Source organism: Diadema setosum, chromosome 17 (assembly GCF_964275005.1).
Source record: "Diadema setosum chromosome 17, eeDiaSeto1, whole genome shotgun sequence".
Lineage (NCBI taxonomy): Eukaryota > Metazoa > Echinodermata > Echinoidea > Diadematoida > Diadematidae > Diadema > Diadema setosum.
Window position 1 is genome coordinate 35,845,915 of NC_092701.1, and position 14,092 is coordinate 35,860,006.

General features: G+C 38.8%; 1 protein-coding gene across 1 annotated transcript in view; it reads right to left on the bottom strand.

The window, feature by feature from the left end:
- Window positions 1-1,318: 1,318 nt before the first annotated feature.
- Window positions 1,319-14,092, bottom strand: part of LOC140240653 (uncharacterized) — a 61,863-nt gene continuing 49,089 nt past the window's right edge. The window contains exons 25-33 of the mRNA XM_072320407.1: window positions 13,378-13,445; window positions 12,677-12,813; window positions 11,578-11,693; window positions 10,663-10,872; window positions 5,061-5,093; window positions 4,164-4,253; window positions 3,695-3,757; window positions 2,903-3,010; window positions 1,319-2,041 (exon numbers count right to left, since the gene is read on the bottom strand). Coding sequence (XP_072176508.1) covers window positions 1,821-2,041; window positions 2,903-3,010; window positions 3,695-3,757; window positions 4,164-4,253; window positions 5,061-5,093; window positions 10,663-10,872; window positions 11,578-11,693; window positions 12,677-12,813; window positions 13,378-13,445 — 1,046 coding nt within the window. The 3' untranslated portion in view covers window positions 1,319-1,820. The remainder of the gene's footprint in view (window positions 2,042-2,902; window positions 3,011-3,694; window positions 3,758-4,163; window positions 4,254-5,060; window positions 5,094-10,662; window positions 10,873-11,577; window positions 11,694-12,676; window positions 12,814-13,377; window positions 13,446-14,092) is intronic.

The following is a 14,092-nucleotide window of genomic DNA, read 5'->3' on the forward strand; positions in this document are numbered from 1 at the left end:
GTTGGCAAATAAATGAACAATGAACTAGCAAACTTCTGCTACTTTTCCCCTAAAAACACAGCATAATTATTTGAATTATGACACAGATTTCTCTGACATAAGATTTTAAAGGGGCTCAGAAGATATATCAGTTTTCTGAGTATATGGTGGTACAAAGAAATGACACAGAGATGATAATATCCAAACAGTACACAATTCCAATACACAGGTAAATAATAACATTCCTTATACAATGGCACAAGATATCTCAGTGAAAATGATTTTATCACATAGGAAGCATTGAACAACATGTTATAATCTCCATTCCTTTTGCCAAATTTATCGAGTCAGGCAGAGATGTAAAAAACAGGGGGAATGAAATTTTGATATCTCTGCGGACATCAGAGGCAATTCATTTATTCATCTATGATTTCTTCACTGATCCATTCATTTATTCATTCATTCATTCATTCATTCATTCATTCATTCATTCATTCATTCATCCATCCATTCATTCACTTCATTCATTTCATTCATTCATTCATGCATTCATTCATGCATTCATTCATGCATTCACTCCGTTCATTCATTCATTCATTCATTCATTCATTCATTCACTCAGAGACTTCAATGTGCCCCTCTCTTCCATGAGTATAACTGAATTCATCTCCAAACAACTCTGACAGAGAGGCTTGTTGCTGCATTAAACTCATTATACCCCAATTCTTGTGCCAAGGGAGTACCCCAAAGATAGACACATCAGTGTACAAAGCAAAAACAGTCACTGATCCCCCCACCCCCACCTTCTTTTTTTCCATACAGTGAGAACTACTACCCATTTAATGACAAAGGACAAAGATGATGGTAGACTTTTAGTATGATCACATATTGTGACTGATCACACGTAGTGTCAGCAAGCTGTGAGAAGATGCAAGATTCATTCTCTTCTAAAGTGACAGCTTATTTAAAACCCTCAAAACTCTTGAAAAGATTTTAACCAACAGATATCTATGTGGGTTCAGAAAATACAAAAAAAAAATAGCAAAATAGCAGAAAACACATCATTGAAAGTTTGAGCAAAATTTGACCAACCGACATCTATATGTGGGTTAAGAGAATAATAATAATAATAAAAAAAAAAGATTAATGATTAAAACTGGATAATCCATGTAGTCAAGAGCTGACTGAGATTTTCCTGATTTCACTTGATGTGCATCTGGCATCCTATGTCAGAATTTACAAAAAAAGATCTCACAGAGGAAAATGACAAGAATACAAGATGTGAAGCAAACAGTGACTTTGCTATGATATTGGATCATCTAATAGAATAACGATTCAGAGAGGCTTGCAGTGGTGACGTGTACATATTCACAGAATTAAAACAAAAACCACACACCATAGAGTCATATGTGATAATTCTCAATCACAGCGTTATACGTTCTCACATCACAACATACATGTGTGGCCGACTTTTGACGGTATACTATGGCACAAAACACAAATGATGTAACTGCCTGCTAGTTTACTTAGGATGGTTGACTTACAATTTCATGGTCCATCATATTCAAATGTTGCATAGTATTGTACTACAAGTCATCATCAATTTCTTTGTAGTAGTCTTGACTCTATACAATACTCACTTATTCAATTATGCTGCCTCTAGCAATATTGTGGCCCACTTACGAAACATGAAATTATCGTAATAAACACTAACAAATCACGCATATCAACTGCCTAGGCCGAAATGAGAAAAAGATATCTTCTTACAACAGTCCTTTTGTTTGATCCTTTTCTTTTTGGGGGACGGGGAAAAGCACCTATCAGGTGTGGTCTGCGATTACCTAAGGATCACAGGAAGGCATGTTGCCGTCGTATCGCGCCTTGCGCAGTCTCTTGCCCGACAGTGTGTCCGCGCACCAGCAGGCATTCATCGGGTGCAGGCACTGCAGGGTCTCGTAGTTACCGTCCGCGTTGCACTGCGGTATGTAGAAACCGTTTCGGGGAGGGCGATTCTTTAACTTGTTCATCACCACGCTGTGGCGGAGCTGACAGGCTCCACGCACTGGGATAGGCAGGAGAAAACCATGATGATACAGCATGAAAGCATTTTAATAGCACCCTCACATTTCTTTAACCATAATGCTTTATAAAAAAAACAAAGAGTTTGTTGCCAGCCAGACAAATGTATCCCCTGCATCCACCACATGGCTTATCCCATGTGTAGCATTAGATTAAAGAAGGTGAAACAATGTTAAGAAATGATGTAGCTTCTAGAGCACACAGGAGTGCCAAAATTGATCCTTTTGCCTATCAACAGTCAGAACTCTGAGGGCGCTGTTGCCAAAGACTACAGGCAGCTAGATTCTCCTGCAATTCACACCCATAGCAAATTTTGATGCAATATCTGCTTAAAAACGTACCTGACTAAATCCTACAAGTACAGCGAGTTGATATTACCAAACCATTTGCCCTCAAACCAATCAAGATTTCTCTAATTTCAATCAAGTCCAAACCAATGGGATATCTGTGAAACAATGACATAAATTCTCACATCTAATTTCAAAATGTCAATGAAACTGATATCGATGTCCCATAGAAGGCATGCGGTATAAAACCTACGGAGAAATATGTCATGACTTTCTAAATCTAGCAGATTTCCACAAAACTACTACTGTTATATTCGGGTGATTTCATGCATTCTATCCATTCAAGTAAACTTGGGTGCTGAGTGCTGTGCCACAGGAATGTTTAACCAGACACTCCCAGCAATTGTAGTTTTGACTTGGCTTTGTAGTCTTGGCATGTCCAGCTGTGAGCAAGCAAAAATCCTCTCTTGCGAGACAGACAGTCTACAGGTCTGGGAAAATTTGTAAGTAGTGACGGTGCGACTGATACGGAGGGTGAAACTAATGACAAAGCTCACCTCGCGGTTCGGGAGCACACAAACAGATCTCGCAGTTGTCCTCATCACGAGCGAAGCCGAAGCGGCAGAACATCTTGCACGTGATGCGCTGGTCACAGGTCCTGGCAGCTGATCCACCAGATTGAGAGAAACACAATGAGATGGAAAAATTACCTAATCACACAAATGCACCTTGGACTAAACCCTTCACCTCACATTTGGTTTAAATTTGACCGTTTAAAATGGAGAAAACCAGTTCTCTGTGATTTCTAACTTGGATTGAGGATCAACTGATGGCATCTTTCATTAGTAGCTCTACTATCTTTATCTTGTTTTGTTCCATTGTCTTATATGATATTCTAATATCTCAACAAAAATGGAGAGCAAACAAATCAAATGCTTTGGTTGCATTGCATCTGGTATTCAAGAAAGTGCAACATGAAAACAGCTGCATTATTTTCATCTTAATGAAATTAAAATTAGATTGAAATTAGACTAGAATTAGAAATTTTTCCTTACATACATGTTCAGTGGTTCTCTCGTTTTATCAAGGACTCTAATACAACAAAATGAGCTAGTCAATATACAATTTATTTGGCATTGTGCAACATCCAACATGATTTTTTCTTGAATGTGCAGCAGTAAATATCCACAATGGCTAACTGCTCTTGACAAAAATTCGTCTGCCTAGCCACTTGCATTGTACAAAGGGATTAAATGAATATGACATGTTTTCAAGGCACTTCAGAGAATCTGATACTAGTATCAAAGTGGTGAATAGATTGTAAACCAAGAGATTTCACCTACCTCCACCACCCTCAACAACAGTGACGGGGGCTTCCGGCACATTTCGCCCTGCAACAGGGGGTGGAACACCTAGGGAGAATGGGACAGAAGGGAGAGGAAAATGAATGGAGCTGTAATGATGCTACAGTCTTGGAGGACGTTACTGATTGTAGGCACACATAATGTCAAGTAGCAATTTGTATTTTGACTCTTCCTTATCATTGATTTCACATCCTTCCTACGATACTGTATACGGCGAATATTTTGCAGAGGTTTTTATTTTCGCAAATTTCACGAGTCAGGTGCTATTTGCGAAATTAAAGACAAGCGAAAATAATGACTGATCCTGATATTAATGTGCACACATGTATACATTTCTCCATTCTGTATAGTACTCCACGATCAATAATTTAACCAATCCCGAAATTGTCGGGAAGTCCCGATTCACAAAAATTTAGACTTGCCAAATAAGTGGCGTATACAGTAGTGTACTTACGGGGGCAGTTAGAGTAGCTGCTGTCAGCTGCAGGGTCATCGTTCAGCAAACAGCAACCAAACTCAGTGGAGGCACAGGGTCTTGGGTCGGCTAGGAGGAGAGGAGAAAATGAGGTAGATAAATTCAGATTCTGATTCAGATTCATCTTTACTGATCTGGGCTAATACATAGAAATTTTGCTTCCACTGACCTTTGTACAATAATACAAACACATCTCCCGATCACAGCTACTTGTTTCCATGACAGTTACAATAAACGCTATGAACATAACATAAAGATAAACCAACAAATCAACCAGAAATGTCGTTAATTGGTTATATTATTATGATTATGACTGCAACACCATGACTTCTAATCGCACACACAATTAAGAATTCAAGATTGACAGTATCTCATCCAGTGAGTATACTGGTATATGTCTACATCATATCTATTTTATACAAAATTCATACTCCTGTTTATAACCATCTATCAATCTATACATTTATCCATGATATACTTATATATCTACATCTACCAAACTATCCATCACGAGGCATATATGTATATATCTTAAAAGCAAAACTATGTTCATTTCTACTTCAGAATCAGCAGTTCATACACACTATATTCACAGTTTTGATGAAGTATTCTATTCAAGGTCTGAAGATTTGTCTTCATTCTATCAGAGGGTATTGTTGATTATAACAACTGACTTATGAATATCAACACAGCTAGATTTACAGTTGCATATCTACACTTATTGGCCAATATATCATAAAGATTGTCAACTTTTTTTGTGTGAATTTCTTGGCACTCTGCTAAAACAAAAAGAATATCTCACTGTTTATTATCAGTAGAACTAAATACAATATAATCCTGATGTGCCAAGACAAGATAAATCCCATCCATACTTACCCCTGTCTCTCACAGTGTATCCTGGGCAGGGATCTAATACAAAAAACAATGAACTTTAATCAATTTCAGATATAATTCAAACTGATTTTCCATCGCACAATCTAAGAGTTCATCTTCTCCGGCCACTACTTGACATGTGGCAATCAATTCACTTGAAACACATTGGAAAGCCCTTCATGAAAAGGGTCTGAATCTTCTCTTTTATTTATCTATTTATTTATTTATATTTAGTTATTTTATTCTTCTTTTTTTTTTTTGGGGGGGGGGGGGCACACAATCATTCAAAGATTCCCGAAACAAGGTATGAACACTTGGGAATGAATGAGGCTTCAGTTTCAATTTTATTTTATTTCTACAAACATTCACATGAAGACAATGATTACATACTAGATGCAGGGAAGCGTGCATGTATCATTTACAAAATGAAACATGTTTATTTTTCAAAGGTTGTGAGAGACCTAACTAAACCACAGATTGATGTAAAAGGTGTCAAAGGACATTGAATCTGTAGCTAAGTGACAGTCATATTACAGGAGGTAGTGTTGTAAGCCGGGTTAATGATGACGCTGACAGTCTCCAGTTGACGTTGCATGGATTTTATTGAACAAATCAAACAGTCTCAGTCTGCCGATACATTATTGTATAAACTCCGTATCATCCGCATTATCCTCAGCTACATGTCGTAATGCGTCTAGACTCTATAGAGAATAACAAATATAGTCGAACTTTTGACTATTCGACATCAAAGAGCTCGCAGAGACTATGTCCACGTCCATTTGTCTCACAAGTCAAAATCAAAGTTCAGAATCAATTAAATCTGCATCATCTTATCCCATGAAAAATAAAAGTTGCGTTGTGCCCATGCCAACCACACGCACACTGCGCCATTGGCATGGACACAACGCGCATCAACGCATTGACGCAACAATAACAGACCGCATATTTCCATTTACCACAAACTTCCCCGCGATTATATAACACAACCATGGGTTATATAATCCCAATTACATCATCATTTTCATAGCATTGTACATAATAATACATAACAAAAAATTCCCCGCTCTTCATGTCAAATCATTATACACTTTACAGCAATTCCATATAAGAGCGGATTAAACAGCAGATAATTACAAAAATATATTTCAGGAAAGCGTGCGTTCCCCGCTTTTCCAGTCAAATATAAAAACGTCGAAATACTACAAAATTGAACTTTTATGAAATCTGCCAAGAGCTGAAACTCTTGAACCTTCCAAATTTACAGTAAATCATACAAACTCATATTTGATACATGGCATAAACGTTCCGGGCCAAGAGAATAACACATCAATATGTTACAATTTTCTTCAATTCCGCTTCAATGTATATAAAGCTCAGTTGTTCCACATTTTCAGTTATGTACAGATTCTCCGAGAAAATGGTCCATATAAGCCCAGAATAACGTCAAACGTGCCGTAACAGAACATGTTCTGCGTCGTATATAAAACCATACATTAATGTCTGTAGTAGTTCAAATTTATATCGAGACGCAATACATAGACAAGTCTCTTAATACATATTATGCAAATTGTACATACAACAACACGACAACTTCCCCGCGATTATATCATACGACCCGTATGATAATAATCTATTTTCTAAAAGTAATATATTTCTCAATTACTCAATAGTATAACACATATCATGAAATATCACAGAATGTTAGAATTCACTACTAACAAAAATGAGCTTCCCCGCTTTAGCAGGCATATTATGGTATAACTTCCCCGCTTTATGTGTCATATCGTCACAGTCAACAATTTGCTCTTTGACAAAACTTCACACAAATCAAGGGATCATTCAAAGCATATGAATTCTCGACCAACTATTCTCATTATCAAAAGTTTCTGACTCACTGAACAACCACTAATATTGTCAGAATGCCATGTTGTTCAGCTTCCAACAAAACAATGAAAACAATGACTATAGTTCCTTCATTTTTCCACGTAGTAGTGATTTCAAATACTTTCTTATCACTATTTCAATATCTCATTAAAACATCTTATCAATCACAATATCAATTAAAACAACCATATTATATTGATAACCATTTCTCGCATTGCATCTCTAAATTGGCATATAGTTCCTAATTCCATTGCTACTTGAGATGGTACACAAGTTTCAGCTGCAGTCATGAACGTATAATTATATACACTGTAAGCGAATCAAGTCACAACAATTCCATGGACGGACAACGAATTTCTAACCTGCAGCGACCAAGCTTTCATGAAAATTCGGTCTCCAATTGGACTCCCAGGGCCCCCATACCGTTCCCTGAACATGACATCCATTCTTCCACACGTTACAGATAGGTATGCATGCCTCCCTTGTTATTACATCATTGACAACAATGTTACCATGAGTAATATTCCCCTCTTTTGAAATTGACCACCCCTTTGGCGCTACGTGAGTGCTCAGTGGCTGCACTTTTGCATGCTTTTGAACATCCTGACCTGCATGTGATAATTCGGGACCCCTCTTGGTACCCTCTCCCACAGGTTTTGCAATTAGACGCACTCCAGCATCTAAATCCTTTGCATCAACCTGTTCATCACATGACTCATGTCCATGTCCCCCAGCATCAATTTCTGCACCACCCTCATCTACATTAACGCAACCCAGAATCTGCGATCCCCCATCCAAAAGAGTAGATATGGCATCCTCCTTCTCCTGTCCAGCTGTATCTGAGGAAAGATCTAGCTGCTGAGCAACCGAGTCAGTGAACATTCCTTGTGTTCCAGCATCAGCACTCCCAGTTTTCAACCCATCTCCCTCTAGCATACAGTCATCACGGAGAACTAATAGTGCTTCTCTCCTAAGCACTTCAAATCGGCATCCCCGATTTTTCATGTGCAAACGCCTCAACAAAATTTGTTCCCTCTCATCCCGTGTTCCACTGACAAACTGACTGGACAGAGCTTCGTCTCTAAGCTGCCTCAGAGCCGCAGCTTCCTTCTCATCATCTGCAGCATCTACCAATTTTGCATAAAGACGCATGAGAGCCCTACTGAAGCCTGCCAAGTCTTCATCATCACGTTGAACACGTTTATAGAACAAACACCGCAAATAGTGAGAATTCTCTCGACTAAAACACAGACGGAGAGCTTTTACAATCTCTGTAAAACTCCTCCGCTTCTCGTCCGACAGACAATAGCGAATCTCTTCTCTTGCTGGCCCTATGAGGTTGTTCACTAAAACTCTAGCCTTTTCCTCATCACTTAAATTGAAAGGCTCAACTGTGAGATTAAACATTTCCATCCAGTTAGAAAAAGGTGTTTCAGTGCCATCTTCACAATGCCCACTAAACTTTTCAATTAGTGCATGGCCTAGAGCAAGATTTACACACAATCCTTTCATTGCCTGTCCAAATGATGTCGAAGAGAAATTATCAATTTGCACATGCTTATTTGAAACAAACTGTTCACACATGACTAATTACGCAGTTAAACTGACCAATTAAGACACGTCATTTTCAAACATGAAACGTAATGGCATCATACTAACATAGGTCAAACTCTGCATTAAGTCCAATCGGTTTAAATGAAAGTTCAGCATCATCCATTATTTCAGTCACCAAATACTTGCTCACTGCGTGAGATGCCATATCGCAGCTCTGTAACCGTCGATTTCGCATCCCGATTGATGTTCAGCCGCCCCCGACGCACGCCAGCGCACTCCGACGTCCACAGCAAAACTCCCGACGGACCATCAGCTCCAGTCTCCAGCCCACCATCGACAAGCCTGATCACAGAGTAGTGCTGATCACAGAGTAGTGCTGCTCTACCAGGGCTGATCAACGTAGATCGATCTACACCATCAAGATCAGGATCAAGATTACCCAGCACTCCTCCATACTCCTGTCCGCTACCTAAGTGTAGTCAAAACAGCAGGGTCTCCTCGGAGCAAAACGTGGACCATTATTCCGTCATACTCGAGGCTGTTATTCGTCGATCAGGGTTCTTCAACTGGATGAAGTGGATCACTCCGTCAGGCTGTCATCATCCCACTCCTGACACCATTTGTTGTAAGCCGGGTTAATGATGACGCTGACAGTCTCCAGTTGACGTTGCATGGATTTTATTGAACAAATCAAACAGTCTCAGTCTGCCGATACATTATTGTATAAACTCCGTATCATCCGCATTATCCTCAGCTACATGTCGTAATGCGTCTAGACTCTATAGAGAATAACAAATATAGTCGAACTTTTGACTATTCGACATCAAAGAGCTCGCAGAGACTATGTCCACGTCCATTTGTCTCACAAGTCAAAATCAAAGTTCAGAATCAATTAAATCTGCGTCATCTTATCCCATGAAAAATAAAAGTTGCGTTGTGCCTATGCCAACCACACGCACACTGCGCCATTGGCATGGACACAACGCGCATCAACGCATTGACGCAACAATAACAGACCGCATATTTCCATTTACCACAGTAGAATCAATCATATAATGAGTACTGCACAAGAAACTCTCTCAATAAAACAATTATGAGAGGTTCTTCCACTGACAAATAATCATCAGAGTTTGAGTCTCTTTTCTTTGAAAGCCCTGAATTCATTAGTTTCCCACCACAAACTTAAATCTCTGTATACTTTGCACACAGCCTAACAGGTTTGAGTAGCCATAGGGTTGATGTATAACTGCGTGTTTGTCTGGAAATATCTGTTTTGCAGTGAGAATCTCTGACTTTCCACTCTTTCCATTTTTTTTCTTTTTTTTTTTTTTTGGGGGGGGGGTTCTATCACACATCTCCATTTGGTAAGAAATGCAATGTTCATCAGTCAATTTAATGTTAGATGTTGGACGTTTGAGATCTTTACTGCACTCTGTGGCAGATTGTACACTTTCTTGTTATTTTGCATAGAAAGCTTGCTTGGCTACAATCAATTTTATCTATCAAGTAGTGACAAGACGTATGCGGATCTGATTAGAGCAATGAATTCACACACAAGACCTCCCAAAACTGACAAAAGTTTTGATTTGATGTCATGACATTGTGCAAAGGAACAATACAGCAAATAATCTATGCCTAATTTCACAAGTTGCCATCCCAGCAAGTCACTACAATGGATAGCCAATTTTTGTTCCTGTCCCACCACTGCTAACTTAGCCACAGGAATGATGACCAGTTTAAGAATCCGAGCACATCATGCAGGCACAGTGGAAAAATTTGAAAATGGCTCACAGCCATAGGTGAGACCATTATGTGCAACAACAATGCAATTTTGAGACAGTGCTAACAAAAGAGTTTAAAGGTCAGCATGCATATGTCTGTGAGTATATTTGCGTGTATGTGTTTGTGTGTGTGTGTGTGTGTGTGTGTGTGTGTGATTCTTGGTTCCATGACATTTGCTCCAGCAAAAATTGCTCCCATGGAATATCTGTGCGCTAAGCCAAACATAAACCCTACCCACAGAGATATCCCTAACCCTAATCCTTATCCTCACATCAAACTAAACCTAAATCCCTATCACAAGCCTAACCTTTACCCAAAGTCCTTGGAGATAATAAGACCAGAGCAATTGTCGCAGAAGCAAAGGTTGTGTCACCGTGATTCTTACCTGAGCTGGGAATGATGCCCGAGAAACTCACGCAAGCGCTCTCCACCACCTCCTTGATGCGAGGCCAGAACTGGGCGTCGATCTCCTGCTGCCTTCCCAGAATCCACAGCCCCTGGGAGCTGGGGTCACATGACCCATCCTCGTACAGCCTGTGGCAGGTGTATGTGATGGCGTAGTGGTCGTAGTCCGTATCAAGGATCCAGTAGTTAACTTGTATAGGACATGAAGACAAACATTGAAATTGGTGAGCAAGTGTATCAAGTAAGGTGACACAACAATAAAATATCTGGCTTACAAAAATAGTTAAGTACAACGACACGGGTAGTTTGGTGTACAGTCATAATGCAGTATTAGCTGCATGAAATGCTGGACAAGGCATCAACAAACTTGGGAAGAAGTTTAAATGAAAAATATTTCACAACAAAAAAATTTCTAAAGGTGGCAGGTACCTGGTATATGATATCACAAAAGCACCCTGCACAAGTACACAAATGCCATGTTCTAGTAATGAACAACAAAATTCTGTGCCATCATTTATTTCAAATCTGACACAAATCTTTTCTTTAAAATTTGTGTTGGGTGATTATGGAAATACTAATAAATGTATCATTTTTGGAAAATATATATACACTATCTCAATCTCTATGTCAGAAGTAAAATTGCATCGCTTTGTTGGAAGGGTTCAGGAAACTGAAAGTGAGGAATCATGACATGATTTCTGAAATTTTGTGCAATATACACCTAGGTGGAGACTAACACAGAGTTACAGTGATTAGGAGGGAGTTCTACAACAAATATCATCTTCAGCAATTTCAATCTTCTTCAAGTAGATGTATTCATTTAAGCTGAGTGAAGGTAGTAGGTCAAGAAGTGTTTGAGACTGTTACGGGATTTAGGGGTTGGTCTACTTCTTACCGACTTCGGGGACATCGTAGCCAGCGGGGAGGGGGAAAGAGACGACAATCTTGGAGGCATCAATGTCACTCAACCAGCCCTTGCCTTTCATGTTCCTGTGGAAGCATTCTCCATTCCTACACGGGACATTCAAAGATTTTGAAGAATTTGGAGAATCAACTCTGACATTGGGAGATTGTGTTACCTGTAGAACCCATCAATTCCTGGAGGAGTTAATCACCTCATCATCACCAAATTGGCAACTCTGAATCTTGCTGCAAATTTCCCACTGGAAAGATTATATGGAACTGTTTAAGTTTATTAAATCTGCCCAAAATCAGTGAGAAATTTACAAAGGTTTGCCAATTTGGAGATCAATGGTGAAATGTGTAGTCAATATTAGAATCATTTAAAATTCAGCAATTAAGAGGCTACTGAAAAGTCTGCCATGAAACAAACAACTAATTTCAACAAAATGTTCAATTATGATTTTATTTCCTTTAAATTCTACATTATGAAAAACTAATAATGAACTAAACGACTTATGACAAAAAAGATATAACACCAAGCAACAGATAGGGAGAGGGCTCCTACTTCTACCATATTTTTCCCTTTTTTATTGGGGCGGGGGTGGGGAGTACAGTGGTCTTCAATGCAATACCATTACATCATAAATTTAATCTGTAGACTGCATTCTCAGCTCAGGAGAGAATGGCTGAAGATTATTCCTTTATATGTACCATACTTCGCCCAAAAACTTTATGATTCCCTAACACCCCTCACTTAAAAGTAGTGAAGAAACCATCCAATTAACTGTTTATGAAGTATCTATAATTTCATTTTTTCAGTAATGATGTACAGTATTTCATGTTTTTATCTTTTTGTGTGTTTTAAAGAAAGAAGAGAGAGAAAAAAAATGGGGCCCTATACAACAAATATAATAAATCTCAGAGATATTACACAAGAATCTCTAATATACCATGATGCCTCCACGAGGGAGCTCATAATGGAAGTCTCTGCAAAGGAGCTCATAATCTTTATCTCTTTGTACCCTTTGGAAAGGCGCTACACATATGTCATAATGTAATGCATAGGAAGCTCTCTTTCTTGCCAGACTCACATGCGCAGATTTAGCATAATGACGCTCAAGTCCGCCCTGCTACTTGACGACGGGCTGAAGGAGATCATCTCCATGTCTGGAACTGCCAAGTTGGTTTCTCCATTGGTGTGGCTAACCTCGTACCAGTTACCCAAGAACTGGACAAGAGAGGGAGACAAATAGAAATCAATAACTCACTCTCACATACACAGTTTGCTCGTAGTGTTTGGCCGACTATGCATCCGATCCATTCTGAATTCTGAATCTTCGTAGATATAATACACATTGCACCAGGTTCCCATAAATAAAATCAAGAGAAGTGGGTGATTGAAACTCTGTGAAAGATAGTTTTGTTGAGTAATATTTTGAGTTTTTGTTTAGGGCGTTGTCATTTAATTATAATATAATAAAATGACAAAGCCCTACAAACAAAAACTGAAAGAAAAATTCAAACTCGAAAATGTTATTTTCTCTCAATTCCTTGAAATAGAGTAAAAGACATGTCAGCGACTTAACCATGCATTACGTAGTGACAAGATACACCTAGCAACTAACTCATAATGATATATGTACATATCCATACCACCCCTAGACAGAAAATGTATGATAGTCATGTCTTCTTGTCATAGCTGATATAACGGTAGTGGGCAAACCACCAGACTTCTGTGACAGCTGTCGATGCCAACGATAAGTGTGCCTGTGTAACCAGGAGTACAGGTTACCTTTTCGATGACAAGGTCCTGTTTCACTGAGAAGCCATCTACAGAGCATGAGACTGGTGCTGGGGTGGCTGCAGCAGAATTCAAAGCAAGCAGAGATAATAAGACTGGGCCTTGTGACAGTCATTCAGTGTAAACACGGATTCAGTGAATGAAGAAGTAAAATGACAGTGTTGAAGTTTGACAATAAGAAAATAAAGTTGGAGATAATGGAAAATTAGACAATCCATTCAAAAAATGCATATATGGCAAAAATTTTGATTAATTACATGTGCTGCCCTCTTCAGAGCGAATCTTCAATAATTTGTGATGTCAGAATAGTAGAATGATGTTCCAAAAAATATAAGAATATGACAAATGTTAATTTTTCATTTTAGAGAACACATTCTCCTGACAATTAACTGAGATACTTTCAATCATACATGTGAATATCATTTCCATGTCTCCTGGAGGAGGAATATTTTTTGTTGTCGCTGCATGAGAAGAGTATTTTTTTCTCTTTTTTTTTTGGGGAGGGGGGTGGGGGTGGGGTGAAATTTGGCTACTTTCTTAATTTTCATTCCCATGTAACCATCATTTGTGGTGCTAATATTCAGCAGATATTTGGTCCACTCAAGCAAAAATGCATGAAGATTGTAATGATTAACCAATCAAAAAAAGAAAAGAAAAAGAACTCACAAGTAGACAGGAGTTACCACCGCAGAGTAAAGCAGGAAAT